The sequence below is a fragment of the Ambystoma mexicanum genome, chromosome 1p, assembly GCF_040938575.1.
Source record: "Ambystoma mexicanum isolate Mex_15411 chromosome 1p, UKY_AmexF1_1, whole genome shotgun sequence".
Taxonomy (NCBI): Eukaryota; Metazoa; Chordata; class Amphibia; order Caudata; family Ambystomatidae; genus Ambystoma; species Ambystoma mexicanum.
Genome location: NC_090921.1, coordinates 222,115,056 through 222,142,994, shown reverse-complemented (window position 1 = coordinate 222,142,994; position 27,939 = coordinate 222,115,056). Strand labels below are relative to the sequence as shown.

Here is a 27,939-nt window from a genome sequence, read left to right as displayed (position 1 = left end):
CCATGAAGCCAAAAGGGAAATCTTCCTTATAGTCAGTTCTTACGGTTATGTCGGAGCTACACGTTTATATCTGAATATGAACAACATGCCAACCTTCTGCCAGCAAGACTCAAAGCTAGAGGATATCCAAAAGAAATAGTGTCCCAGTCACTGAAGAGGGCGAAATATACGCCCTGTATATATGCAATAAAATGTTGATTTTCCTGTCTTAATTTAGACATTCTGTAAATATAGAAGTTAAGCACATGTTTTGGGTCAATCCTGTGTAGCCTCTCCTCTTCATTTCCAGGAGGAGGTGGAGGATAGAAAGAAGGTAGAATGATTTTTTGAGTTAAATGAAACTCAGACACAATTTATGGCAGAACAGTAGGTTTAACCTTAAGGACCACTCTATCCTTAAAGAAGACTGTGTAAGGAGGCTTGCAGGACAAGGCTTGCAGTTCACTCACCATACGGGCTGATGTAAGGGCCACTAAAAGTCACCAACCTTAATGGACAAGAGTGGATAGGCTCGAATGGAGCACACATTAGGAATTTTAGAACTAGGCTGAGATCCCAAACCATTGTAAGACCAGTGGAATCTTGAAGAAAGATACCTCTTCAGAGGAGTGCTTAAAAATAGATAGCGCTGCTAAGGTATCTTTTAATTGTACCAACCTGGAGCGCCAGATTAGCCAGTTGTGACACTAACGATAACGCCATATGTGTACTGCATGTAAAAGGGTCCACATTATTATCACTGCACCAGCTGCAGAACTTATTCCAACGGCAGTGGTAAATAGATTTCGTTGCTGGCCTTCTGGTCAAAAGCAAAATCTCCATTGCGTCATCCGGGAGGTCCCAATCCTTTTATCTCAACGTCTCAGAAACCATGCGTGAAGGTTGGGAGTCTTGACCTCTGGATGGTGAACCCCACCATCTTCTCGCAAGAGAAGTTCCTCTCTTTGTGGCAGACGTATTGGAGGGCAGATGGACATGTCCACATCTTCCTGGTCCAATCTGGAGCAATTAGGATAATGGGTTTCCCGAACTTTCTCAACCTCCTGATCACGTGAGGAATGACAGGAACTGGAGGAGACGCGTACAGGAGTGGAAACTCTCAGTCCACTACGAACGCATACCCTAGAACTCCTCTTGGGGAAAATTCCCTGTAGCAGTATAGATCACACTTCCTGTTGGCACTGGTCGCAAACAGATCCCCTTGAAGGGTTCCCTAAAGGGCAAAGATCTCTTGAAGGGCTTGCTGAGCTAGTTCGCAATCGTTGGAGACTGCTCTGCTTGCTCAGAGCGTCTGCCACTGTGTTCTCCTCTCCGGCTAGGTGAACTGCTGATGGAGATTCCTTCTTGAATTACCCATAACCAGAGCTGCATTGCTTCTCTGCACAGTGGTAGTGACCCTACGCCTCCTCTCGTGTTGAGTTAGTACATGGCCAATGTGTTGTCCATCATTATGAGGACATTCTTTCCCCGTACAGAGGGCAGATAGGCCTTCAGCGCTAGTCTGATTGCCCTCAGCTCCAAAAGATTGATGTATAGTTTGGATTCCAATGGAGACCAATGACCGTTGATTGTCAGATCGTTCGTGTGGGCTCCCCACCCCGTGAGTGAGGCGTCCATCACTACAGTTATCTCCGGCTGTGGTTGCCAAAAAGGTCCTACTTTCAGAATGTTTTCTTGATAGGTCCACCACAGAAGAGCGTGTGCTACTCTGCTTGGAACCTGAAGGTGGTCTGACATTTCGCCCTTAGAATTGTGACCATTAAGTCCTGAGAGCCCATTGTAGGGATCTCATTCTCAGGCGAGCCTCTGGCACCAGAATAATGCAGGATGACTTGAGGCTGAGCAAGCTCAGAAAATCGAAGGCCGGAAGAGTGAGCATTTTGGAATTTGTTGACCAACCGCAGAATGTCTTGAGCCCTCACCTCGGGCGGCAAAGCTTTTCCCATGGATGCATCCAGGACAGCCCTGATGAATTGGAACCTTTGAGATGGCATCATGGCTGGCTGGAGAATTGGCAAGCAATAGCCAGAAATAGACTGACTCTCATGATGTAGACCCTGCCGTTTTGATCAGATCTTCGAACACGAGAGGTTTCGAACCATTATTCACGGACAATCTAAAGGAACTTGGCAAATATGAGATTCTATGTCTACAGGAGACATTGCTCAGAACTATTCCTTCTTGTGATGGATATGAACCCTATCTTAATCCAGCAGGAAAGGGGGTTGTGGGTAGACCCTTCTCTGGGCTTTTGACTTTGATAAAAGTGGATGCTGGCTTCAATTTGGTCAGCAACGAAACCCCAAACCCATATGTTCAGGTGTTAAAACTTCTCAGGACAATGGCAGGAAAACAGGAATGCTTCCTCCTAATGACTGTTTATTGGATGGTAAATGCCTTTAAAGAAACTAAGTTTGTTAAATCAATAATAAAGGTGATTGATCAGGTTATGAGTGAATGGGAGAGGATGAATGTGATCCTTTGTGAGCATCTAAATGTGTGCTTGCTGGATGTGATGGGTCGGCCTCGAAAGGAGAGAGCTGGATGGAAGAGCATTACCGTGGTTCCAAGAGATTGAAAACCGAGTTCTACACATGCTTAATGCCCAGCCAGTGGGTGACATTCGGGGCGCTTGCACATGGAGCAGGGGCCAGAACAGATCTTGCTTAGACTATTGCTTTGTGTCCAGCAATATCATCAATAGAGTGATTACATTTGAAAAAGTCAAGCAGTCACTCAGCGACCATGACTTAGTTGCTATTACGTTAAAGGTGTGAGAGTTTTGAAGAAAGGTAGAAAATGGGGACAGTGGAAGTAACCTGGGCTAAGAACTGGCTAAGGGTAGGTAAGAAGAACATTAGCGCCATATATGGGCAATATGAGCCGGCGGTTGAGAGGGAAAATGCGTGTGTTGAATACATATGGGCCCTAAAAGATTTTAACGTACCATCTAAAACAAGTAAAAACTTGGGTCCCTCATTAAAACACGCTTATGACCACATGGTAGTAAGAGCCAAGAAAGAAATGCGCACAGCCATTTGAAAAATCCCACTTCCAGAAGACCCCTCACCAAGGTGATCTTCCCGCACTGGTCCACCCCCAGGAACTGGATCCAAAAGTGATGGCTGTGTCCTGGCCACATGGATGACAGATCCCTGAGAATTAGCGGGTGAGACACCTTCTGGTTTCTCACAAGGTCCCAGTCCTGGGGGTATACCCGAGGTTTCGAGTGACAGCCAAGTTAATTTCCCAGCTCCTCTTAGATGCAAGGATCACGATTGCAACGACTTGGAAATATCCTGAGGGTCCGTTGTTGCCTCTGTGATGGGTCAAAGTATGGGACATCCTGGTGGTGGAAAAGGTCACAGCAGCCAAGAATGGGGTGCTACATCGATTCACAGACATCTGGTCCCCGATCCTGGAGTATGATCTGAACTGCCCGGCACAGATGCACAAGCCACCATTACAGGGTTTTTTTAAACAATTTTTATTAACTTTTACAACAACCAATCAACAAGACACACCCAACAGTGCATGTCATATATCTTCAAACATCATGTACAAAATCATGAAATGTCCACTGCCTTCCCTTTACCCTCCCCCGAACTCCAGCCTTCTCCACTTTGCCCTCCGCCTTAGTTTCCTCTAGGGGTACCTCCCCCTCTGTATTCCCAGAGGAATCATGTTCACTTGGACAGGCCTGGGTGGACCCAGACAGTGTGGCCACTAAGTGTCTCCAGGCCATCAGAGTTTCCGCTTCCTTATCCCCCCCCCTGTTGGCCGCTTCATTCCATACTGCTGTTTCCGCTTCAGCCCATTTCTGGAGATCATGCCACCAAACCACTGCATTTGGTCTATGGCACGCTTTCCAACCCATAGCAATTCTGCATTTGGCAGGTATATAAGCCAAGTCCTTGAATTTACTCATGTGTTTCAGTTTGCGTGGTCTAGTGAAACCTCCCACCATACATGCCCACACATATTCCACATCTAGCCTGATCCCTTTCTCATTTAAGCAGTGGGCAACTTCACCCCAGAATTTTCCAATTTCCGGGCATGCCAGAACATATGTATCATCCCTGCGTTCACTTCCCCACATTTGGGACATGTTTGTATTTCTGCATTCATGAATCGAGCAATCTTCTGGGGGGTCATGAACGCTCTGTGGGTTACATATAGCTGGATCTGTTGCAACCTTGCATTCCTGGACACTTTTTTATGGTACCTCTGAACCTTCTTCCATAACCCATCATTCATGGGTTCCCCCGCTTCCTCCTCCCAATCCCGTCTCAGCTGGGTCACTTCCTTTCCCACCCTGGACATTAGCAGTTCATAGATTCGGGAGACCTTGTGCCCCCCCCCCCTCTGAGATATCAAATTGTTTCTATGGTCGTGTCAGGTTGATCTTCCAGCACTATTTCGGACCATGTTTCTCTCACCCGCCGTGCCAATCTAGTATAAGTAATATATTGCCCTAAGTGTAGACCAGTTTCTTCTACTAGTACATTGAATTCCATTACCTTTCCATCTTGCCATACATCTCCCAGTGTTGCAATGCCCACCGGTTCCCAATGCTTACGAATCATCTTCCCCAGTTGCTCATCCACTCCAGGCAATGCAACTGACGGCAACTGCAGAGAACACGGGGTCGGGTTCTCCATGGTCTGGCAAGCCTTACCACTAGATAGGCTACATGGGTAGCCTATCTAGTGGTTAAGTAATACTCTAATACTCAAAAAATACAAATTTTATTAGTCATACACAGTCAGTAAAAAAATCATCATAAAAATGATCATATCACATAAAACATTCAATCAACCTTAAAACACCACAAGTGAATCAACCTAAGTGGGTTCTATTCATAAATTCAATCTTGGGTCAAACCTGTGTAGTCTAATCACACTGAGATCCCTTAGCCTTAGATATTAATGGCTATTGCGTATTTTGAATTTGTAGATTCCCAACTTGTACAAGTTTCTGTCCCATTAGCACAACAATGTGGGACATTCTTCAGGGGTGTGCAGTATCTTCTATTCAAGATGAAACTGTACTTCTAAACCTCTGTCTTCTTGTAAAGACGATGTACTCTCTCTGGCTCGAGGGTTCAATATCCTGGAGTCTTTTCTAACCTTGATTGGTTATCGTAACGGCAAAAATTCCAATTACTATAGAAATTGATGCCCTGTTTCCTCTATCTTCTCTCCATATTGTTCGAAACATACGGTCAAAGTGTCACTCCATCCAAACATGGTGTGTTCCTATTTCTCAAAAAGAGTTGTGAGTTCTGAAAAATACAACTTCAGAACTCAGGCATTCCCCAACTGGAGTTGTCCTCTACCTTCTAAGTGGTGAGAAGGTCTAGAAATGGCCAGAAAGGGATCGAATTTCTGGCCATTTCTAGACCTACTCACCACTTGGAAGGTAGAGGACAACTCCAGTTGGGGAATGCCCGAGTTCTGAAAAATACAACTTACCCCACGGGCCGGGTGCTTTGGAAACTTCCTCCTGTATACTGTTTGACAAGGAAAAGACAACTTCTTGGCGAAGTAAAAATCTTTTTAAGAAATAGGAACACACCATGTTTGGATGGAGTGACACTTTGACCATATGTTTCTAACAATATGGAGAGAAGGTAGAGGAAACAGGGCATCAATTTCTATAGTAATTGGAATTTTTGCCATTACGATAACCAATCAAGGTTAGAAAAGACTCCAGGATATTGAACCCTCGAGCCAGAGAGGGTACATCGTGTTTACAAGAAGACGGAGGTTTAGTAGTACAGTTTCATCTTGAATAGAATCGACACAAGATACTGCACACCCCTGAAGAATGTCCCACATTGTTGTGCTAATGAGACAAACTTGTACAAGTTGGGAATCTACAAATTCAAAATACGCAATAGCCATTAACATCTAAGGCTAAGGGATCTCAGTGTGATTAGACTACACGGGTTTGACCCAAGATTGAATTTATGAATAGAACCCACTTAGGTTGATTCACTTGTGTTGTTTTAAAGTTGATTGAATGTTTTATGTGATATGATCATTTTTATGATGATTTTTTTTACTGACTGTGTATGAATAATAAAATTTATATTTTTTGAGTATTAGAGTATTACTTAACCACTAGATAGGATACCCATGTGTGTTTGGCCCCTCTAAGGAACCCAACTTCTTTTTGTAGATAACAGACAGTGCTCCATGGAGGAAGAACGTTGTGAATCCCCACCTGTGGCTTTGAGCCGTTTTGAGAACACTGGCAAGCCTTACGCCACACCTTCCATCCCAGTTCTAACATCCTTGTGCGCCCTATTAGCTCTGGTTTAGGCAGCCATATCCACTCTTTCAAAAAGAACGGAAGACATTCAGACCTCAACATTCTGGACTCTGATGTCGAGTCTTCCGTTAACCACTTAGCCACATATTGTAGTTGACTGGCCAAATAATAGACCTCAAAGTTGGGCAATTTTATGCCCCCTTTGTCATACATGTTCTGCAGTTGCCACAGGGCTATTCTATTCCTGGTATTGCGCCAAATGAAACCTCTACATATGCTCTGAAGTTTAACAAAGAATCGCTTGGGTATCATGTATAGGATATTCCCCAAAAAGTGTAACATCCTCGGCAATACGACCAACTTGTATTGTATTTGTATTTGTATTTGTTTATTTATATTGCGCAGCCTGCCCAAGGGCATCAGGGCGCATGTTTGGAAGGGTTACAATGAGGAGTTACAGAGACAGTTACAGGAAGGCAGTTACATATTACAAAATATAAATATACATAAGGCAAAGAAATATACATATATTTACAAGGTTGTTAGTCGACCCAATATATACAGAGGTGATAGGATTGGTACAGCGTGCAGTGAGTGTTTACAAAAAGGAGGCTGAAGCTTCGTCTAGCTCATAAAGCCATTGTTTTGCTCTATTTTTGAAGGATTGAAGGGAGGGGACATTCCTGAGATCATTGGGAAGTGAGTTCCAGAGCTTGGCTGCCAGGACTGGGAAGCTCGAGCCACTGGCAGTCTGGAGCTTGAAGCTAGGAATGATGAGTGTATTAGCTTGTGCAGATCTTAGGGGTCTGTGGGCTGTGTGTTGTGTGAAGCGCTCTGACAGGTAGGCTGGTGCAGCGTTGTTCTGTGCTTTGTAACTAAGAACCAGAGTTTTGAGGGCAATGCGCCGTGAGATGGTGAGCCATCGTAAGTTGCGTCTAGTGGAGGAGATGTGTGTGCGCCTAGGTATGTTAAGAGCAGCCCTGATGGCGTTATTCTGGGTTACCTGAAGTTTGTCAATGTTTTTTTGACTGGTTCCCAAGTAAAGGGCATTGCAGTAATCAATTTTGGATAAGATGAGAGTTCTGGCAAGGATCAAGCAATTGTCCGTAGATAAGAAGGGTCTGCAAGCAGTGATTAGTTTGCACGTGTACGCAGATGCTGAGACTACTGAGTTGGTTTGTCTAGTGAGAGAGAGGGTCGAGTCTAGATAAATACCGAGTGTTTTAGTGACCTTAGTGACCTTGATAATGTTACCATCAATGATGAAGGCATCATATTTGCTGTCAAGTTTTGCAAGTTTGGATTGAGAACCGAGGATGAGTAGCTCGGTTTTCTCATCATTTAGGCAGAGACCGTGGTGGGCCATCCACGCCTGAATGACGGAGTAGACTGCATTAAGAGCTTTGACGTCAGTTACATAGTCACCAGTGATAGGGATGAGTATCTGGGTGTCATCCGCATAATTTGTGTAGGTGACACCCAGATGGTCAAGAATATCAAAGAGTGGTTTAGTAAATACATTGTAGAGCGTAGGTGATACGCATGAGCCTTGTGGGACTCCGCAAGGGACATGCGCTGGGTCAGCCGCGGCCAGAGGTGAGAAGACTCTCATGGATCTGTTGGCGAGGAATGAGCTTATCCAAGAGGTGGCTGCATCGGAGAAGTGGGCAGCCGTTTTGAGATGCTGGCAAAGGATTTGGTGGTCCACCAGATCGAAGGCGGCGGATAGATCTAAGAGGAGTAGGAGCGCTTGTTTGCCCTTGTCTTTTAGATCCTCAATTTGTGTTTTTAGATCTAATAGAGCTGTCTCAGTGCCGTGTCTCGGACGGAAACCAGATTGCCTGAGTCCTAATAGGTTATTTTTGTCAAACTTCAACAGTGCCACCCTCCCTACCATGGCCAGGGGGAGCTTAGGCCAGAATCTCATGCTATTCTCAATGTTTGCCACTGCCTTCTCTGTGCTATGTTTATATTCGGCCTCCACCGTATGATAGATATCAATCCCCAAGTATCTAAAGGTTCTAGTCTCCCAGGGTATTTGTAATACTGGTAGGTTTTCTCGCTGAATCCCTTTATATCTCCCCAGGGGGATCATACACGACTTCTTGGGGTTAACTGCAATGCCAGAGAGCAACGCAAATCGCTCTATTACTTCTAAGACGTATTGCCGGTTTTCCTCCGGATACCTCGGGTATAACAGCATATCATCGGCATACAATGATATTAAGTGTGGCCCTCCTTTCGTGTAGATCTCCACCCCCTCGTATTGTTGTCTCATATATATCGCTAAGGGTTCCAGTGCGAGGATGTACAGCATCAGGGACCAAGGGCATCCCCGTCTGGTGCCCTAACTGAGTTGCCACCTATCTGAGATAATCGCCCGTCTTGACTCTGGCTTGTGGCGAACTGTACAACAGTTTCCACTTCAGGTACCCGGGTACTATTCCATATTCTTTTAGGGCTGCTATCAGCCAAGGCCATTTGACAGAGTCGAAGGCCTTCACTGCATCTAATGAAACAATTGCTACTTCGTGCAAGTCCCCTTCTGTTTGCTCCATGTCGCGGTGGAGCCTTCTGAGATTGTCGGATATGCTTCTGTGCGGAACGTATCCGGTCTGATCTGGATGTATAACTTTGCTTATGACCTGTCTCATTCTATTTGCCAACACAGCCATGAGTATCTTGCTGTCCTGGTTCAGCATGGATAGCGGTCTATACGACCCGCAGTCCATGCTCGGCTTATTAGGTTTGAGAAGCAGAATAATGATTGCCTCTCTTACGGATTCTGGCAGCATTCCCGTTTCTAACGCTTCGTTCAACATTGCTAGTAACAGGGGAAGCACTTCCATCCTATACGTTTTGTAAAACTCGCTGGGGAGTGTCAGCTCCCAGGGTCTTACTAGTAGGTAATTGCTTAACCACTGCTTCTAGTTCCTCCAATGTGATTGTGGCATCTAGGTTCTCTCTCGCTTCAGTACTCAATTTAGGAAACCCAATATCTTCTCATGTTTCCACTATTTCGCTCCATTCACCCCATTCAACGTCTCCATACAATTGTTGATAGAACTAAAAAAAACCACCGTTCACGCCCTCTTGGGTATCAACTATTTGTCCATTCTCCCCCTTTATTGCTCTGATCGCTGGTCTGGGCGTATTATTTTTATATAACCATGCAAGCAACCTCCCCGGCTTGTCCCCGCCAGCGTGCTGCCTCTCTATTTAGCTCTTATAATTTAAGTTGCATAATCTCTCCCAGTGCCTTCCACACTCTTGCTGTAATTGGCTTATGGTTTCGGCATCCTCCAGGGAGATATCTCCTTTACGCATGATTGCCTCTAGTTTCGCCTCTGCCTTTTGTAACTCCTGCGTTATGCCTCCATGGAGTCCTTTGGATTTAGATATAGCTGGTCCCCTTACCACCATCTTAAATGCCTCCCATAGAGTGCCAGCCGATTCTACGCTTCCTGTGTTATTTTCGAAGTATTCTACAATATCTTCCCTCAAGTCCCCTCTGAACACTGTCTTTAAATGCTCCGGCTCTGAGCCGCCACGTTGGGATCCTAGCTGTAGGAGGCAAGTATTGCCATGTTAAGTCTCTTCCCTACAGGTACTGCTGCCGTCTGCAATTAAGGAAGCATTTAATTCTAAATGGCACGAACGGCCGTATTGTATCACCTTTTGTCTCCCCATTGGATCTCTTTGTAGCACTTCTCCTCTCCTTTGCATTCTTCATTTTTGCGAGTACTTCAGGAACCATATTGTATGATTGTGTGCACGAGTGGCAGAGAGCAAAGCACTCTCGTTGTTGATTGTTGTGAGGGACTGAACCGAAAGTAGTTTCTGTGAACTACATTTCTCAGGATCCCTAGGGTATATTTCCTTTGTCCATGCGCTTCAGCGCCGGCGCTTCTGGGTCGCGCCGGTCTTCACCCGTCATCGCCGCAGCTCGCCGGCTCGCGGGAAACCTCGGCTTTTAGCGGGGGCTTCAATTACGTTGGCAAGCAAACGCCTCTCCCTTTTAAGTAAGTTGCTCACGTATCCTGCATTAGGTTCATTATGTGCCTGAAGAAAATATCACGCCAATACAACATGAAGTTCAAGATCACACCCTTGCTGGTGCCATCTTTCTCCCTTCTCAACACACGCTCGCTATATAAGCATTGTGTGGAAATCTCCGACCTAACTAATGAACTCAAGCCTGACTTTTTCGGTATAACTGAAACCTGGCTCAACCCTGACCTTCCCACCCAAGCCACACTCTCCACGCCCGACGACTACACCCTTTTTAGAGCAGATCGTCTGCAGGGTAAAGGTGGCGGAGTGGCCTTGTTATGTAAATCAAATCTTGAATGTTATGAAACTCCTCATACCTCTCCAGAAGGCTGTGAGAGTTTATGGGTAAAAATAAAAACCTCTCCACATACCACTTTAAACACACTCACGATCTATCGCCCACCCAAAGTCATGCCCCTATTTGAAGAGCAGCTCAGTGACCTACTGGCTCAGATCTGTACCACTAAAGGCCCAGTTATCATGATGGGTGATTTTAACTATTGGGCCAATGACCAACAGGATAAAACAGGCACCAATCTGATGGATACCATCACCTCCCTTGGCCTTACCCAGTGGATGAAATCCCCCACGCAAAGTAAGGGACATACCTTAGACTGGCTCCCATCTCAAAATGCCAATATCTCTGACATCTCGGCCACACCATGTATTTGGTCTGACCACTTTCTTATTCAAGCCAAGATTTCACTACCCTCCCCTCCTCCTAAACTTAATGCCAACCCACGCATACAGAAAATGTCTCGCAATCTTAAAAATCTTAAAGCTCCAAATTTTGCCACACTGCTGTCTTCCAAACTTCAACCCCTTGACACTTTGTTGACTCCTCGAAACTTATCAATCATCTGTCTACCAACATCAAAGAAACAGTTAACGACCTTGCCCCATTGAAAATGAAGGCAATAAAGACCGAAACCACAAAGAACACCTGGTTCACTAATGAAATTCTTGTGGCCAGACAAGAAAAACGAGCCCTCGAAAGAGTCTGGAGGAAAGACCCCAACGATAACACTCTAACCAACTACAAAAAATCCATCCTCGATTATAAAAAACTCATCACAGAAGCTAAGGCCACACATTATAACGCAAGGATAGTGAATGCTCAATCCAACTCTGGGGAGCTTTTCAAAATCTTAGCGGAGTTCCAAAGTCAGCCCCCAACCATTAATGATATCATTAAGGACAGTAAATGGTGTCAGGGCATACATGATGCCTTTCTACTCAAGATTAATTCTCACAAAGAAAAAATAAATAAAGCTCTAGGCAATGTAACATCCCCGCAAATCCCCATAGACACCGTTCTGCCCAATACCTGCGAAAACAACATCCCTCAATTCTCCTTCACACACTACTCCAAGGATGAAGTACTCAAAATCATAAAGGACCTTAAAGACACGTCTTGTCCTGCTGACGACTGCCCCACAAGCACTCTTAAGGAGTCTTTAGAAACTCTGGTTCCATGGATTACCAAACTGGTCAATCTCTCTTTTGATGAGGGCCTGGTACCGGAACTGCTAAAATCAGCGTGGATCACACCTTTATTGAAAAAGGAAAATCTTGATCCAGCGAACGACGACAATTACAGGCCCATTACCAATGTGCCATATGTTCTCAAGATAATTGACAAACTTGCCTATTTACAGTTACAAGCCCATGTCGAAAAATATAACATCTTGGGTACCCGTCAGTCGGGCTATAGGGCTCGTCAGGGGACTGAAACAGCAATGCTAGATCTTAAATCTACCTTAGCTAGCATAGCTGATAACAATCAAGCTGCTTTGCTCATGTTATTAGACCTCTCCGCAGCCTTCGACCTAGTTGATCACAGCTTACTGGTGTCAAGGCTCGGAGAGGTCGCCAACTGCTCCGTAATTGCATCCAGATGGATTGCTTCCTTTCTGGGTCCCAGAATGGTGAGGGTCTGGGTTGGCGATAATTAATCTTCTCCAATATCTCAGACATGTGGAGTTCCTCAGGGCTCCTGCCTATCGCCTCTGCTTTTCAATCTTTATATTCGTCCCCTTCTTGACCTCTTAAACAAATTAGGAGTGCAATACACGAACTACGCTGATGACACTCAGGTGGTCATACAGCTAAGTGGCGCCTATAGCAGCGATACAGTAACCATCAATAAAATATACAAAGCCATACAAGACTGGATGGCCTGCAATTCTCTTGCCCTGAACGACAAAAAAACTGAACTCCTCATCGTGGCATCTAAAAACACCCGGGCGAAACTCGACTCCAACTATGCTAGTTTCCATATTGCCGACAATACCATTCTCGTCCAAAAGAAAGTCAAGACCCTAGGCGTCGTTCTTGACGAAGAACTTTCTATGAAGTCCCATGTCTCCAGCATTAAATCTAGCTGCGGTCTTATAAATAAAAGAATAGGCTATATTCGACCATTCATCTCGGAAGAAAACTGTGCCCTTCTGTCCACTGCACTGATCAATTCTAGATTGGATTATTGCAACAGCCTCCTAGCGGGCACCACAGCCTCCAATATCCAATCATTACAAGTGGCTCAGAATAATGCTGTTCGTAATATCTTCAATCAGTCCCGTCGTACACACATTTCCATCTTTAGGAAAAAACTTCATTGGCTTCCCGTTAAACATTGGATAACGCACAAGATATTGACCACGACCCACAAATGTCTCAGCCTCTGTAGCCCCACTTATTTGTCAGCCCGCATTAGCATTAAATCTAACGCGAGGAACCTTCGTTCATCCTCTGCCACTATTCTCTCAAGCATCCAAAATAGAGGACAGCCAAATTTGGAGGTACCATTCTTGACGCTCAAGGTCCCCTTCTATGGAACAAACTCCCAGCCCAGATGCGGCAGATCCAGGACTACACTGCATTCAAACGTGCTGTAAAAACCCACTACTTCAATCTGGAATAACTCTTTGACACCTCTTTCTTCTTTGTCATGTGTGTTTGTTTGTTTGTTCAGTTTTATGTGCGCCCTGAGGCCTACGGGCATGTTGGCGCATTACAAGAATTAAAATAAATAAATAAGTTCAGTGGTGAGTGGCCCGAGAGGACCCTTGCTTTGTATTCCGACTGCACTATCTCCCCCGTCATCTCCGGAGTAACAAACATATAGTCTAGCCGTGTGTACAGGTTTTGTCGGGCCGAATAATGTCTTTCACCTGGGTGGTGTAGCCTCCATATATCTTCCAGCTGAAAGTCTCCCAACAGGGTCCTCAAGGTTTTGGCGGGGGTAGGTTTGTCTAATTTCCTGTCTGATCTGGGGTCCAGCGTCCAGTTAAAGTCACCTCCCCATATGACCGCGCCCCCCAGGTACAGGCTAACTTTACTATATAAGGTCTTGAAGTAGGCCACAGTGTCTTGGTTCGGGGCGTATTAATAATACACAACTCTCTATTTTCTATCAATCCCCGTATCGCCACCTTCCTCCTGTCTGACTCCAATGTGGACTGTAATAATTGAAAGGGGACATGTGGTGCTATCCAGGTAATTACCCATCTAGCATATGCCAAATACGTTGCCCCATGGTAGTCCCCTGCCATTTCTTCCGTATCACCTCCTGTTTGTTTTCGTGAGGTGATTTCCTGTAATAGGGCAATATCTATTTTCTGCCTCCTTAGATACATCATGATCTTATTCATCGTCAAGTAACTATTGAGCCCCCTGACATTCCAGGTTGCTATCTTAAGGTCTCCCATCTCTCATCCATACCCAGTCCTACCTCTGTCCTCCCTTGTCTTCCGCATCATGCGCAACAGCGTGTGGGTGTAAGCTCATTCCCTAACAAATTCAACTGCAAACCCCCCCAGATCCCCTCCCGCCCCCATCCTTCTCCTCGACAAATGTTGCCCAGCTCTTCCACCTCGCTCCACCCTTGCCGTACGCCCCATGTGCGGGTATGTATAGAACACCCCTTCAAACTCCCCAACACCCTTCCCACCCCGCTCCCTACCCATCCCCAACTGCTGCTCTCTCCCGTCTTCCCCAACTAACCTACTGCCCACCACACCCACCAAACCCCACCCAACCCAAACTGTTGCTCAGCTCCGTCTCTGGATCTCAGGCTACCTGGCACTTGGTCCTTTCCCTGCTACTGTCTGTACTCTGAACCCTGCACGGGGACCCCGCACTACTGGCGTCCCGACTAATCTATCTACTGGGGGTAGGAACGTGTTCCTCAGTGTCCCTGCATTAATGCGACAGTCCGCTTCGCACGCTTATGTTTCCAGCTGCTCGTGCACTTATCCTTTGCTATATTCATCTATGGGTCTAGAAGACTATATCCCAAATATCTTTAAATTCAATCCTCTTTGGTTAAATGTCTACCATCACTGCCCAGGTGCAACGTCCACAATATTACATTGTCTCCAAAGGTCACCTTTCTTGCACAATGTCAATGATAATGTTAGCTCCCACAGCAACACATCCGAAAATTCGCCTGCTAGTTGCCAAGTGCAAGTTCACTCATCTTGCCCCCTCTGTGACTGGCTATCCGCACCCTCTGGGCAGCCCACTGTGTCCAGCCAGCCTGCTGCATCTTCAGGAGTTTCAAAGAACAGCGCCTTGTTTTTGTGCAGCCTCTTCAGCTTCGCTGGATATAGCAGCATGTACCTGAAGCCGGCCTCTCGTAAACGTCTCTTGACCGCCACATAGTGGATCCGCAGCCTCAGCACCAGAAAGGTGTAATCCGGGTAGGCTGTGACGGTTCCCGAAACTCTGCATATCGTTCCTCCCTTACGGAAGTGTTCCAGGATCTTCTCCCTAGCCTTATAGTTTAAGATCTTAGCGATAATCCATCGGGGGGGGGGAGGAGCCCCTAGTGGAGGTTTCCTGGTTAGGGCTCTGTGCGCTCTCTCAACTGTGAATCCTTCGGTGAGCGCTCCTGCGCCAATCTCTTGCAGCAGCATGTTTTCTATATAGTCTGTCGGGTCCTGACCCTCCTCTCCTTCTGGTAGTCCCACCACGAGTATGTTATTACGTCGTGCCCGTCCCTCTGCCTCTTCTGCGTGGTTTTCTAAGTTCCAAACCTATTGTTGCAGTACCGCCACCTCTTTGGCATTAGCCACGCTAGTGTCAGTATTGGCCTTCACAGTGCTCTCGAGGCCACTCGTGAGCTCCGCCAGCGCTGGTACATCTTGTCGCAAGAGATTAACATCTACGCTGACTGCATCAATCTTGATTTCCAGTGAGGATTTCAGTTCCACCATGGCAGCATCAAGCCTGCTCTCCCACGAGGCCTTTAACTCCGCAATAGCATCCAGGATCTGCTGGTCACCCCTCATTGCGTCCGTCCCTCCTCGCGTGTCTCCGCCAGTGCCTGAGGCACTTCAGGGTGATTGGGCCGGTTTCATGAAGATGTTCAATGTGGGTTGTTTCACTTTGGCTTTACTTCCCTTGGATGCCATTGCCTATTGTAGGTGTTGCCTAGCTGCTTTCCTCCGCCTCGTTGATACAGCCTCCAGAGATCCCAACACCCTCTTGCAGCCGTAACTCGCCAAGCGTGAGGCTCGCCATATTATTCTGGTGTATTACACAACCGTCTTTTTATTTTTTTATTAGTAGTATCCTCTCTCCCTCTTCTGCTTGTCACTATTTGTCCTGGTGCGTGTTTGTGGGCGTCGTCTTACTAGCAGTTTCTCTGGTCTCCCAGCACAATCCCTCAGCCTGAGGCCTCCACCACTGCACCCCAGCTGCAATCCTCAAGATCTTATCACTGCGTTGTATTTTAGATATTGCGTCCGCTCCCTTGAAGGTCCTTCTGGTGGGACCCTGGGTATCTGGTTGCACGCTGATGGCCTGTGCACACAGGCTGTGCAACTGTTGTTGTGAGCATCTCCCACTCTTGCTACGCTTCGTCACCTCCCTTTCTTCATATGCGAGCAGAATGCAGATTGATTTTAGGCTCCATGTATTGTTCTCATGCGGCGCTGCTCAGGTATGTGTCATCAGACTGTGGGGCTTAAATCCATGGGTGCGGCACAAAGGGTCAATCCGCTATACTTCTGGACATTTACTGAGTGCCTCCTCGTTGTAATAAGCACCTCCCAATCACACTAATGCTTGTATGGGATCCGGAGTCCTTGGCTGCAGTAACTCTTAATAGGGCATCTGCTCCTTACCCTTCTTGAGTCGTGGTGCTCTTGTCAGGTTTAGCTGTTACTCAATTTGGCGCACTACCATAGGGCAATGTCGTACGGGCCCTGCATCAGGCTGTTACCTACTCAGTTATCGTAGTGCTGCTATATTCACCTGGGGCACCCCGTGTAGTTTCTTGATTCCGTGTCACCTGTTTCGTGGCTCCGAATCTTCTCGCGGGTGTGACCACGGCCCATCCCACTCATATCTGCCGGCTGTGCCCAGGCTATCCGCGCCCCCCCCCACCCCCGCGTCCCTGGGATCCTCCACTGTGTGCGCCCGTCTCTCTCGCCAGTCAGCGTCGGTCCGCTTTTCGTCTGCTTATCCACGCTGTTATGTCGGGCCCTCCTGCCCTCCGTCTCCATGCAGAGCCGGAGCGCTTTTCAGGGCTGTCTGTTAGTGTCCGCAGGCATGCTGAAATGGCTTCTTTCCCTGGCTTCGCTGCGCAGAAGCCCAGTCTGCACCACGTAACAATATATCTCTGTGGCGTCGTGTGTCAATGTAGCACTACGGCGTGCGCATTCATGGGGCTAGCTGGAGTAGGAAAATTCATCGTTCTGAATACGTATCAGCTCTCCAGCTGGTTCTTCCGTCCTGCCGTATGCTGCACCGCGGTCCTTGTCCATGCAGCTGCCCTGCTCCGCATTACAGTGTCTCCCTTTGTCTACGGGCGTCCGCCATTTTATCTCCACCGTCGCGGGACCGAGCTTCCCTCCAAAGTCCCAAACTTCTGTTCCGCTCTGCCATTTCATACCGCAGGATGTCTATTGTAAGCCCCTCAGGTTCTGACAGCTGCCATTCAATTAGTATTCCTTTTCAGTCATCATTGCTTGTCGTGTGCATCAGGATCAATGTAAAATAGGTATAGCAGGAGCTCACAAGAAACCTATCCTATTCCATGGCTGCTAAGCCATGCCCCTCAGCCACCATTACAGGGTTATTCCTACATAATCGGAAAGAGCATGGGAGCCTTGCTGAACCCCCCTGGGGAGGGGATGGGACTGGGGGTTGCGGGGTGGGGTAGGGTGGGATTGGCCAAAGAAGGCATCACATCATGCAGTACTGTATATCTGAGTTCTATTGTTGAATTATGCTCTGTGTTTGCAATCGATTTTAAATAAAGTTGGTAAAAAAAAAATTGATAGGTAGATGCACACATGACTATCCCACACTGGCACACCATGTCTAGAGTACTCCTCACCACCCATCCACATGGCAGCTTGACACGGGTGGTTAGCAGGGACTTCGCCATTCCTTCATATCTTTGCATGTGCCAATATGCACACACTTATACTAGCACGCCTCGATCTTTCCATACCTGGACTCTGGCTCCCTGAGGGCATTCAACCTACAGCGTGTTGTGACTATACTAATGGTGGAAGGCGTTATACAAATGACGCACTATTACTAACTACTAGTGGAGGGAGGGTCTTACATATGGGGCATGTATTTTGCAGTTTATATTTTATTTTGAAAATTCACTTTTTAAACTCCTAATAAAAACATGCTTTACAAAAAAGAAAATATCCTTATAGGAGTGATTGAATGACAGTTATTTACACTTACCTCTTAGCTCTGACTTGCCTATGCAGAACTCTTCTGTCAGCCCAATCCGTACTTCTACAGCAATGTAAGAAATAAGACAGATCAGTATATTAGTTATTTTTTCCTTATGTTTTTATTTTGTAACATATTTACATTGCTGGCAAGACTGATTGAAAGTTCTGAACTCAAGCAGAATCCATTGACTTTATCCTACACAGTGCGTGCGATTCCTCCCCACAATACCAACCCTGAACTAGGAAGTCTAATATTATTAAACAGTGATACACACTGTCGCACATAGAAAATGCAATGGAATAGATTTCTTGGGATTTCTAGAGAAAAATGCACTGCTAGAATTTAACAGATAAGCCCCCGCATCACAGGTCCTGAGACCCACCTAGGGAATACTCTACTGATGCTCACTTCACCAGGCATGGCACTGACAGTCTAGAATCCCTGTACAGAGTACACCCCACAATTCACCTCACCAGCCACTAGCCTGCTAAAGAACATAGTGCCCCAAAATCTCGATGGTGAACACTATACTCAGAAAATCAGACTCCTCAACAAGAACCTGGCCGGTGATCTCTGTAGGTAATACACCACTGAGAATGCCCTCACAATCACAACAAGCAGGGCATGGAGTCTTCAGATGGAATACACCCCAGGAATTAGTCTCCTAGCCACAGCACTTCTACAACAGCTTTTGAAGCACTTGCTCTAGTAGTTCCTGAACCACACTAATACAAGGTGCATGGCATAAGCTTTCTGTAGGGTATGCACCCCTGCAGGTCATCCCACCAACCACAGCATCACCACAGAGCCTGGGATCTTTATAGGAAGATACCGCTTTGACTCATATCAAAACCCTGCATTTCCCCAAGGGAGAAAGGCCTGAGAGCTCTATACCGCTAGGATAAATTTCAGCAGCCCTTCCAGCATGAGGGACATAAAACCTGGAGATATTGTTATGAAATGCACCTCCTAACACTGTGTCCCACTGCATTAAAAAACAGACCAGGGTCTAAATGGTGAATACATCTCTGGGGGATAGCCTAGCTGCCCCATGGCCACCAGAGTGTATATCTTAGGTGATCTGTAGGAATACAACTCTGAAATGTGACTCATTAGACCCTTTACCACCACAAAACAAAGGGAAAGGTCTGACATTTACTTCTCAGCTGCCATAATATCACAAGATTAATATATGCAATACATACACAGCATTGTAGCTACATCAGTGTCTGCCCGCCACATGAACATGAGTCTAAATGCATTAGTGTGCCGAACCCTACCCCACAAGCATGAAAACATTAAAGAGTGACTGGCATATTCATAGGATAGATCTCTTAGACGCCACACATTGGAACCAGCACCACCATAGGAAACAGGCCTGGGAGAGAATCAAACTCCCTTCAGATTTATTTCATAGCAGTATATATGGGCAGTACACTTATACTCTGGGCAGGGCACAGCGCTCCCGTGGGTACAAGCAAAAACACAGAGGTGATGGATGGAAGGTTTAGAATTAATCTTAAACTTCTAGCAATTGCTCAGGGAAATCCTCCAGAGCATAGTTCTTCTCCTGCCAAGCCATTGCAGAATGGGGAAAGACCATATGCAAATCAGGCTTGGTCCCACCCACAAAGGGGCAGCCCAGCCGGACTGCTAAATCACATCACTTCTGCATGAGACACAAGTATCCCCAGACATGTTTTGGCCCTAGGTATGGACAGGATGCACTGACCTATACAAGAACAAACTGTCTGGATCCAGAGGATGCAAGCAATTGAACGTGTGGATTATAACTTACCAGAACAGTTTGGGAGAAAGCTCTTAAGGCGAAGCTCGCCATAGATATCAGCCTTCATTAGTGAGCCCTACCAGAGGAGAAAAGGAGACATAATAAAAGTCATTCCAACCCTCTGAGTGAAACATGGGGAGAAGACTAAAAAAGTGCATCTACAGAACGTCTGCTTTCTATTTTAATATCACACATTGAAAATAAGGCCATTTGCTTCCATATGCCTTCCTTTGTTCGACCAATCCTGGCAATGACCATTACTTACATTAGATCCAATCACCACTGTAAGCCTTTCAATCGCATCCAGGAAGATCTCATTCTTGAAGCCCTAAAAACCCAAGCAGAAGACATCCTAACTCAGAACATTTTTACATTGCAGGAAAAAATATTTGCACCATCACCAAGATTTGCTACAACGTTAAAAATGCATTCACCATTGAAGAAATTCAGAGCAGGACTTTAAAAATGGATACAAAATCTCATGTAAGTACTTAAATTATAATTCTTGGTACAGAGCTCACTGAACTTCCTGTGGATCCAGTGAAAATGTCCAGGAGCAGATAAGAACCCCAGAGTACATTTTAGAGAGTTCCAGAGCAGGTTGAACGTTCCATAGGAAACAATGGGAGGAGAGTAAATGGGCCATCGCTTTAGTGGAGAAAAAGTCAGTTATAATCCACAGGTGCAGATTCTGCGGCCAACGTCTCCAGGAAAGCCCAGAAGAAGAAACCCCATAGAAGAGTTCCAGAGCTTGATGGATGGACCAGAAGCCCCAGAGAAAGAAGCCCCAGAGAAAGAAGCCACAGAGCAGCATGACCCCCAATAGATGTCTATGGAAAATGAAGTAGAGGCTTGCCTCCAACTAATCTCGACCCTGGACCAGAGGAACCCCCGATGGCGAGTATGACAGATAAACGTCCATTCAAGGACCCAAAGGGTTGGTACTCACGCTGGCAGTTTCGGTGAAAATAGCCTGAACAGCACAAAACATCCTAGTAAGTACAGAGTCCCTTTTACAGGTGCAGTTTACAGGATCATTAGGGCAGGGGTTTTCACACTGAGCAAGCGACTGCCTGGATGAAACAACATAGAAACAAAGGACCTTCGAACAGCATTGATCTCAAGTCTGAGATTTCAGCAAAGAAGACCCAGGAAAGGCGAGGAAAACCGCTTAAAAATTACTCTGGTCAGCTCAGTGGACAAAAGATGAAAGCAGCATGGCAGCAAACTAGCCCAGGCCGGGGACAACGGCTGGAGGCACTCTTCATAAGAGTGAAGAATTGGTGGATTGGTAATGCCTCACAACCCCTCTGGACACCAGCAGCGACCCATAGCCAAGCGCACAAGCCTGGTGAAATGCGGCAGTAAATGATACAGAAGGCAACAAGGCCTCAATCAGCAGCTTTGAGAAGGCAGCAGGAGTCTTCAAGAAGACTGAAATGACCTTCCAGAGGCAGAACGCGCAAGCCACTACACTCCACGGAAAGCACAGGAAAACATCTTCAGCAGGTCAGTAGACCTGCCACCTCCAAGTTCCAGAAGAAAAGCAGCAAAAGAGAGCTGCAGGGGTGGGGCGGAGTCTAAATGCCATTGTAAAAAAAGGCTAGCCAAAGGTCAGCCAGCCAATTACTAAAGGGCCTGGGGACAAAGGGTCAGATGACCAACAATTCTGGTTGGCCACTGGGCCTGCCACTTAGCCAAAACTACCCCCACAGAAGTGAGAGGGAGAGCTGAGGCCAGTTAGGAGCAATACGTAGGCTGCCATTGTAGGTTCACAAAAGGCCAACATGGGCAGAATTACCATTTTTAAGCTATCGTGTGGGCACAGAAGAAGCCCTATTCTACAAAATGTCAGCAAGCAAGATTTAAAAAAATGCATTGGTACCCCAATGGCCAACAAAAAGGCACATTTGATACCAATGCAGTAAAATGGGTTGCAGCCTTGGTGAAGCTAAAACTAAAGTCTAGCTGCCACTAACCTACTCCCAAAAACATATGTAAGGCAGAAAATACAGAGGGCACCCTGCCACTGGGCGCCTTAGGGGTGACCCAATACCATATAACTTAAGTAAGGTAAAAAGGGTTGTAATGGCAGTGTGATTTCTGAAGTAACCCTTCTGGCCATCAAAAATTATCCAAACAGCACAAAGGGAAAAAATCAGAAAGTTGAGGGCCCCAAAAAAGTGGCCTCAGAATGTCCAGAAATAGCAATCCTAATGGATTCCTTCCTCCCACGGATTCCTCATTTATGATATTTATCTCCCAGTGCAGCGGCTCGCCAGAAACTCCTCAGGCACCAGGTGGCGCAGCATGGCTCCACTCAACGCCTCTACGCGCCCCACACCAGCCATTGTCATTGTATATTGAGGTACTACACCCTGTGACCTTTGTTTTTTCTCAGTGCACTGTACTTGCTTGAGGAACCCTGCTTCTTTAGAAGTTTTGTCGGTTTTGCGTCATGCCAAATCCTACAAAGATCTCAGGGTTTAAACCGAATTTACATTTCCATATGTCCGTTTCTGAATCCCATTGTCTGGCGGAAGGTCACGGCATGCTGGCTTGTGGGTCGTACCAGTTGAAGCACCCTGAAAAATGCATCAGGCTTAAAGTTCGTTGATCTAAAAGTATTAGAAGAAGAAATATCGCAAGAGGTTCACGTTAGCCCAGCAGTTCCTCAAAACAACATTCTTCTTCATCATTCAAGAAGAGAATTCACAGTTCCATGGACTCCTCCGGTACTTTCCCCTACCCAATTACGGAGAATGTGAGTCTTATCGGCACAAGATGTTCGACATCTTTTCCAAGGCCAAGGCCTCGACACAGATGGCTTTGAAGGCACCACCAAGGTCCACTGCGCTTGGACGAGCCAGCAGACCACGACAAGTGTCACACCTGTATGCTTTTGGGCTCGGCCGTGGCTCTTACAGGCAAAGAACTGTCATTATGCCGCACTGCTCAGTCTACGGACATCAGTCCTCCAGCGGCTGCTTCATCTTCCACAGTGCCAAGGCTCCTCATAAATATGCTCCGCTTCGTAGGGGAGCATTCATGTCAAGGATGGAGGACATTCTTGTCCCTTTGGGGCTCAAACCCTTACGCCAGAGGGAAGCCAGGGATTTTAGTAAGGAATTGCATGAGGAAGATGCTGCTTTGATGGACTTTGCCTCCAATTTGCAGGACACAGGTTGATGGGACAAATCCCTGGAGCATGACATGCAACCTCTGGGAAAGCCTCAGGTTTCTTACCAACACGCAATGGCAATAGGTGGTGGAAACCCTAGAGTTGTCAGTCCCTTTCCGGCACAAGATATAATTGTGAAATGATGGACATCCTTGAGGTCAGCAAAGAGAGGTTCTACTACTATTCAACCCATCAGTGGAGGCCCCGGGGCTTGGGTTGTGGACTGTGCCCGCTTCAATCCCAAAGGTGGACTGGGAAATGGTGAAGAATAGACCAGCCCCTCAGACCTGGATTTTGCTCTCCTTGCATGCCTCTCCTGAGAGTCTAGGGGTGTAGACAGCCACGGCAATCCTCAAGATGTCCTCCTTACACCCCAAGAGAAAGATTAAGAAGCTGGATGCTTGGGGGAAGGAAGGTTTTTGGTTTAGGTAGTCTGGGTTTAAAGGCCATAAATCCCTCCTGTACCCTAGCTAAGTTCTCCTTTGGCCTATGGTTCGCAGTCGCTGGCACTGCTGAGTATTTGCAAGTGGGTGAGGTGAGAGAGGGCTTGGAGGCACTGGGCAATGATGGCAGGGAGGCAGTTAGCCAAATTCTGCAGTCTAGCCTTGACACGGCTGACTGTGTGGCAACAGGTACAGTTTTGAGGAGGTACTCCTGGATGAGGACTTTGGGTTTTTGCCCCGGATGTTCAGGCGAAACTCCTAGACATGCATTTTGATGGCACAATTTGTTTGGGGCAAAGGCTGACAAATCCCTCCTGAAATTCCAGTCCTGGTGGTTACCAAATGCTTGGGTCTGGTGGTTCAGCAACAGCAGCTTGCTGCCAACACAGGTAGAGATGCAAGGGATTTCAAACGTTCCCCTCCTTGACCCAGAGGGCAGGCTCCATCATCAAGCAACAAATGCACCGGTGTTAAGGGCCAAGGGGAGGGGCCAAGGTGCTCCAAGAGGAGACTTGTCAACCTCAACTGTGCCCTCAGCAGCCCCATGTGAAAAAGCCCCAGTAAAGGAGACTTCAACCATTTATCCCATATGCAGGGAGAATCGCCCTGTTTGTTGCAGAATAGTGTCTCATCACGTTCGATGCCTGGGCCCACAGGTTGTTCACCAGGGTTATTGCCTCCCTTTTGTTCAATGTGCTCCAGACCATCCACCCTCCTGGAAGGGCCTTCCCGCCTGTCATGGTCTGCAGGAAGCCCGTGCCTCAAAGTACTGTGGCAGAGCACTAGCATTGGTATCATCACCCTTTCTTTTCTCATTTGAGTAATGCAGAAAGGTGGCGATGCAGCCATGGGTGCCGGACTCCATTTCCCACGAGGTCAGTATTGGCACAGATGTTATTATGATAGCGTTTTAAAATGTACTGCAGCGGCCTATGGAGGGCTCCCTTACGGATGAGAGTCAGGAGCGACATCCGTAGCTTCTCAATAGATATTTTTTCCGAAAAGTAGTGTTTCCTCTTTATATGCCACTCGACCCCTGGAATTTGTACCTTGACTAACATTTTGCTTCTGGATTTTAGCACTTGCTTTATAGAATGGCTTCTGGTAACTTTGGATGGATTATCGCATCACAGATCGCCCTCTACTCGGTTCCTCCAGCTTGGATCTGTCGTTCAGTTTTCTCCACGTAGTGGTGGCTCCCTGCTTCCTCCTCCCTGTCCTGTCTTAACAGCATTGTCCTCCAGCATTCATTTCAGTTTATCCTTGTGTTGTCGGGTGAGCTCCCCTGTGGACTTTACTGACTTGTTGCCGCTGTGAGGTTCTCTCTTGCATCAAGGGTTGTCCTGACCTACTTATTTCTATTTCTTTGCCTTCTGGAGGATAAGCAGGGAGACGGCGAAAAAAGCAGGTCAGCTTTTCTAGTCATTGTAGTGCATATGGCACATAGTCCCTAACCTATATTTTGCTAATCTCTGTGTCCTGTTCTCTTTTCGTACAGCTGGAAGAGAAAACAGGCCTAGTCTTCCGCCCGTCCTACATGGCCTGGCCTGTTCTGTTCTGTTCTTGACCACTCTGGTGGGGGCAGCAGTGAAAAGGTAGAAAGTAGTATTGTCCACCTAGGAAAACACAGCAACCCTGACACCACCTATGGTTGATTTCCTCCAATCACAGGAGAGAGCGCCAGCCTCTGCAATCCTGAGCTTGCTGTGTCTTATTGCCTCCTGCATTCTTGTAGTGCCAGAAATCCGGCTAAAGACTGCTTCAGTGGGTACACAGTTGTCAGTGGTCTAGGTTTCTGGGCCACACTTCAAACCTGCTGCAAGTCTTGTTGAGAGCATCCAGGGGCCTATTGTGGTAGTCTCCACGAAACAGCCTGTTGCAAGGACCCAGAAGAATGACTTGGGAACCCTTTAGCCACATTAATGTTCTTTCTATTGTATGTTCTTCCCACAAATATCTCATCTATTATATCATTTGAAACCTTGGCCCCAACTGACTGTAGTCACAGATGCATCCTTGAATGTCTGGGGTGCTCACCTGCAAGTCTTGTCGGGCAGTGACCTGTAGTTTCCATCCTAGTCCCGGTAACACATCAACTTGCTGGAATTGAGGGCAATCAGGCTAGCCCTAGTCACCTTCCTTCCTTCAGTATAGTAAGACTGTGCTGGCACTAACAGGTAACACGGTAGCAATGCACTACCTCAACAAGCAAGATGATGTATGGTCCTTGCCTGCGTGCCTCTGCATAGAGACCTAGAGTAATGAAACTGTGGTTCTTTGCTCTAGGGAACGATGTGTCTCTGATGCAGGCTCATCTCGTCAGGACAGAGAACGTCGGTGCGGATGCATTGAGCATATGCAATTTAGCCTCCCACGAGTGTGAGCTCTGTCAGGAGGTGCTTGAGGAGATTTGTTCCAATTGGGGGACTGCTTAGGTGAAACACTTTGCTTCCAATGGAACCCGGAAGTTTGAGTTGTGCAGCTCAAGGGAATTTCCTTGATAGGGTGCTCTGGGGGACGCACTTAATGTTGAAGCTATGCCTGTTTGGATCCACATTAATTGTGATCGTTCGAGTGGACATGCTACTCAGAGTTGCTGGACATGTCCATCTGACCCCCCCTGGTGCTTTCCCTGTATAGTGTGTCTGTTTTGACAGTCAGAGGGTGATTGCTCCGTCTGAACCTTTTTTGTCTGGCTGCTGCAAGGCTGAGATATAAGGAGTGGGATTTGTTAGATGACCTCCTAATCCTGCTTCTCTTGGCTCAGAAGCATTCCAACAAGTCCATTTATGCCTGTAGGTGGTGTAAATCTTTTGGCCTGGTGCTGGGAAAGGGTTCTCTATCCTTTCACTTGTCCCACATCCTCTGTTCTTGATTTTCGGCTTTCCTTGGCATGGGTAGCCTGCAGATTGGCACTGTGAAGGGGTACCTTGCCACACTTTCGGTTTTCAAGAGGACCCCTGTACAGGGCTTTGTCACAATTATGACTTTTATGCAATTTATGCGAGGATTGCACAACCACTTTCTGGCACACAAGTTGTTTTTTTTCCAGCATGGGATTTAAATGTATTACATTTCTTATGGGTGCTCCCATTAAGCGCATGCATTCTTGTTCTTTGAGGATGCTCCCCATTAAGGTGATTTTCTTGGTTGCCATCACTTCCGCTAGGTGGGAGAGTGAGTTCTGGGTGATGTTTATTCCAAAGAGTGAGCCATCCTTCCTTCCGAAACGTAGTCTTTAATTTTCATAATATACAACTTTTTTTCCTCTGCCTTATCCTTCTAAACCAGAGAAGTGATTGCATCGGCTGGACCCCATGCATGCTCTCTGCTACTATGCCTCTCAGATGAAGGACATCAGGAAAGATGACCAGCTTTTTGCGGGTTATTTTGGTGCCCATGCTGGCAGAGTTGTGACCCAGCATACCCTGTTTAGGAGGATCATCCTCTGCATCTCGGAATGCTACAATCTGTCTGGCAAATATGTGCCTGAAGTGCTCAGTGAGCACCCACTCCACTGCAGAAGGTGGTAAACTCCTTCATGCAAGTGCTGCAAAACCTCCGGCCGACTAGATGATGACAAGGAGGGCATATGGGAGGGGCTAAAAGCCTGGTCCAGGGCACGATGGCAAGGGCTGCAGGGGCCAGGAAAGCAAGCACCCAAGACGCTGGAGCAGGTGGCAAACTCCTTCAGGTTAGTGCTGTATAGTCTCAGGCAGGTGAGATGACTAAAACAAGAGGCTAAGAATTCGAGGGAGCAGGAGGCGGGACAGTGAGTGCCCAGTCAGTTGTAGCAGGAGGAAAACTGCTTCACGCCTCATTGGGAGTCTTTCATAGATGAGGAATTTGTGGGAGGAAGGTTTAAGTTACTTACCTGGAACTATTGTTCTGCAGCATGGGTCTGGCATGGATTCACATGCTCATGAATATTCCCCGCCGTCAGGCTGGTAATCCTCGGTAAAAGAAAAAACAGCTACACTTTAGTTTTGAAAACTGTATTTCCCCTCTAAAGCAATCACTGTCCTCTTGGTCAGATGGCCCCCATCCAAAAGCAGTCCTCTTCCTTAGCTCCACCCCTGGTGGCCATCTTTAGATTTGGTAAGCACGTAAAGTGTCAGTATGAACCAAGACGAGCCTAAGAGAGGAAGGAGGGAGGATTTGCTTGTGAATCCATGCCAGACCCATGCTGGAGAACAAGAGTTCCAGGTAAGTAACAAACCTTCTCCAGCATGGGGCCTGGCATGGATTCACATGCTCATGAATAATGATTACACAGTAGTACAATACACAACCATTGGAGGTGGCAAGGCTCAACAGAAGTAATAACACTTACCCCTGGAACAGACTTACCAAAAGTGAACAGGCTGTGCAGCACTGCTTGGCTGACCCAGGACTCCCCCCTCCCCCCGGAATCTCTGTCGACGCAGTAGAACCTCGGGAAGGTGTGCGTGGACCTCCACATAGCAGCCCTGCAGATGTCAAGCAGGGGC

At 46.9% G+C, this 27,939-nt stretch overlaps 1 protein-coding gene across 3 annotated transcripts in view; it reads right to left on the bottom strand.

Annotated features, from left to right (window-relative positions):
- AP4M1 (adaptor related protein complex 4 subunit mu 1) overlaps positions 1-27,939 on the bottom strand; it is a 585,491-nt gene that overhangs the window by 238,408 nt on the left and 319,144 nt on the right. For all 3 annotated transcript variants that reach the window (XM_069646421.1, XM_069646423.1, XM_069646422.1), the window contains 3 exons: positions 20,091-20,153; positions 19,835-19,901; positions 18,043-18,096 (listed from right to left, as the gene is read on the bottom strand). In XM_069646421.1, coding sequence (XP_069502522.1) covers positions 18,043-18,096; positions 19,835-19,901; positions 20,091-20,153 — 184 coding nt within the window. The remainder of the gene's footprint in view (positions 1-18,042; positions 18,097-19,834; positions 19,902-20,090; positions 20,154-27,939) is intronic.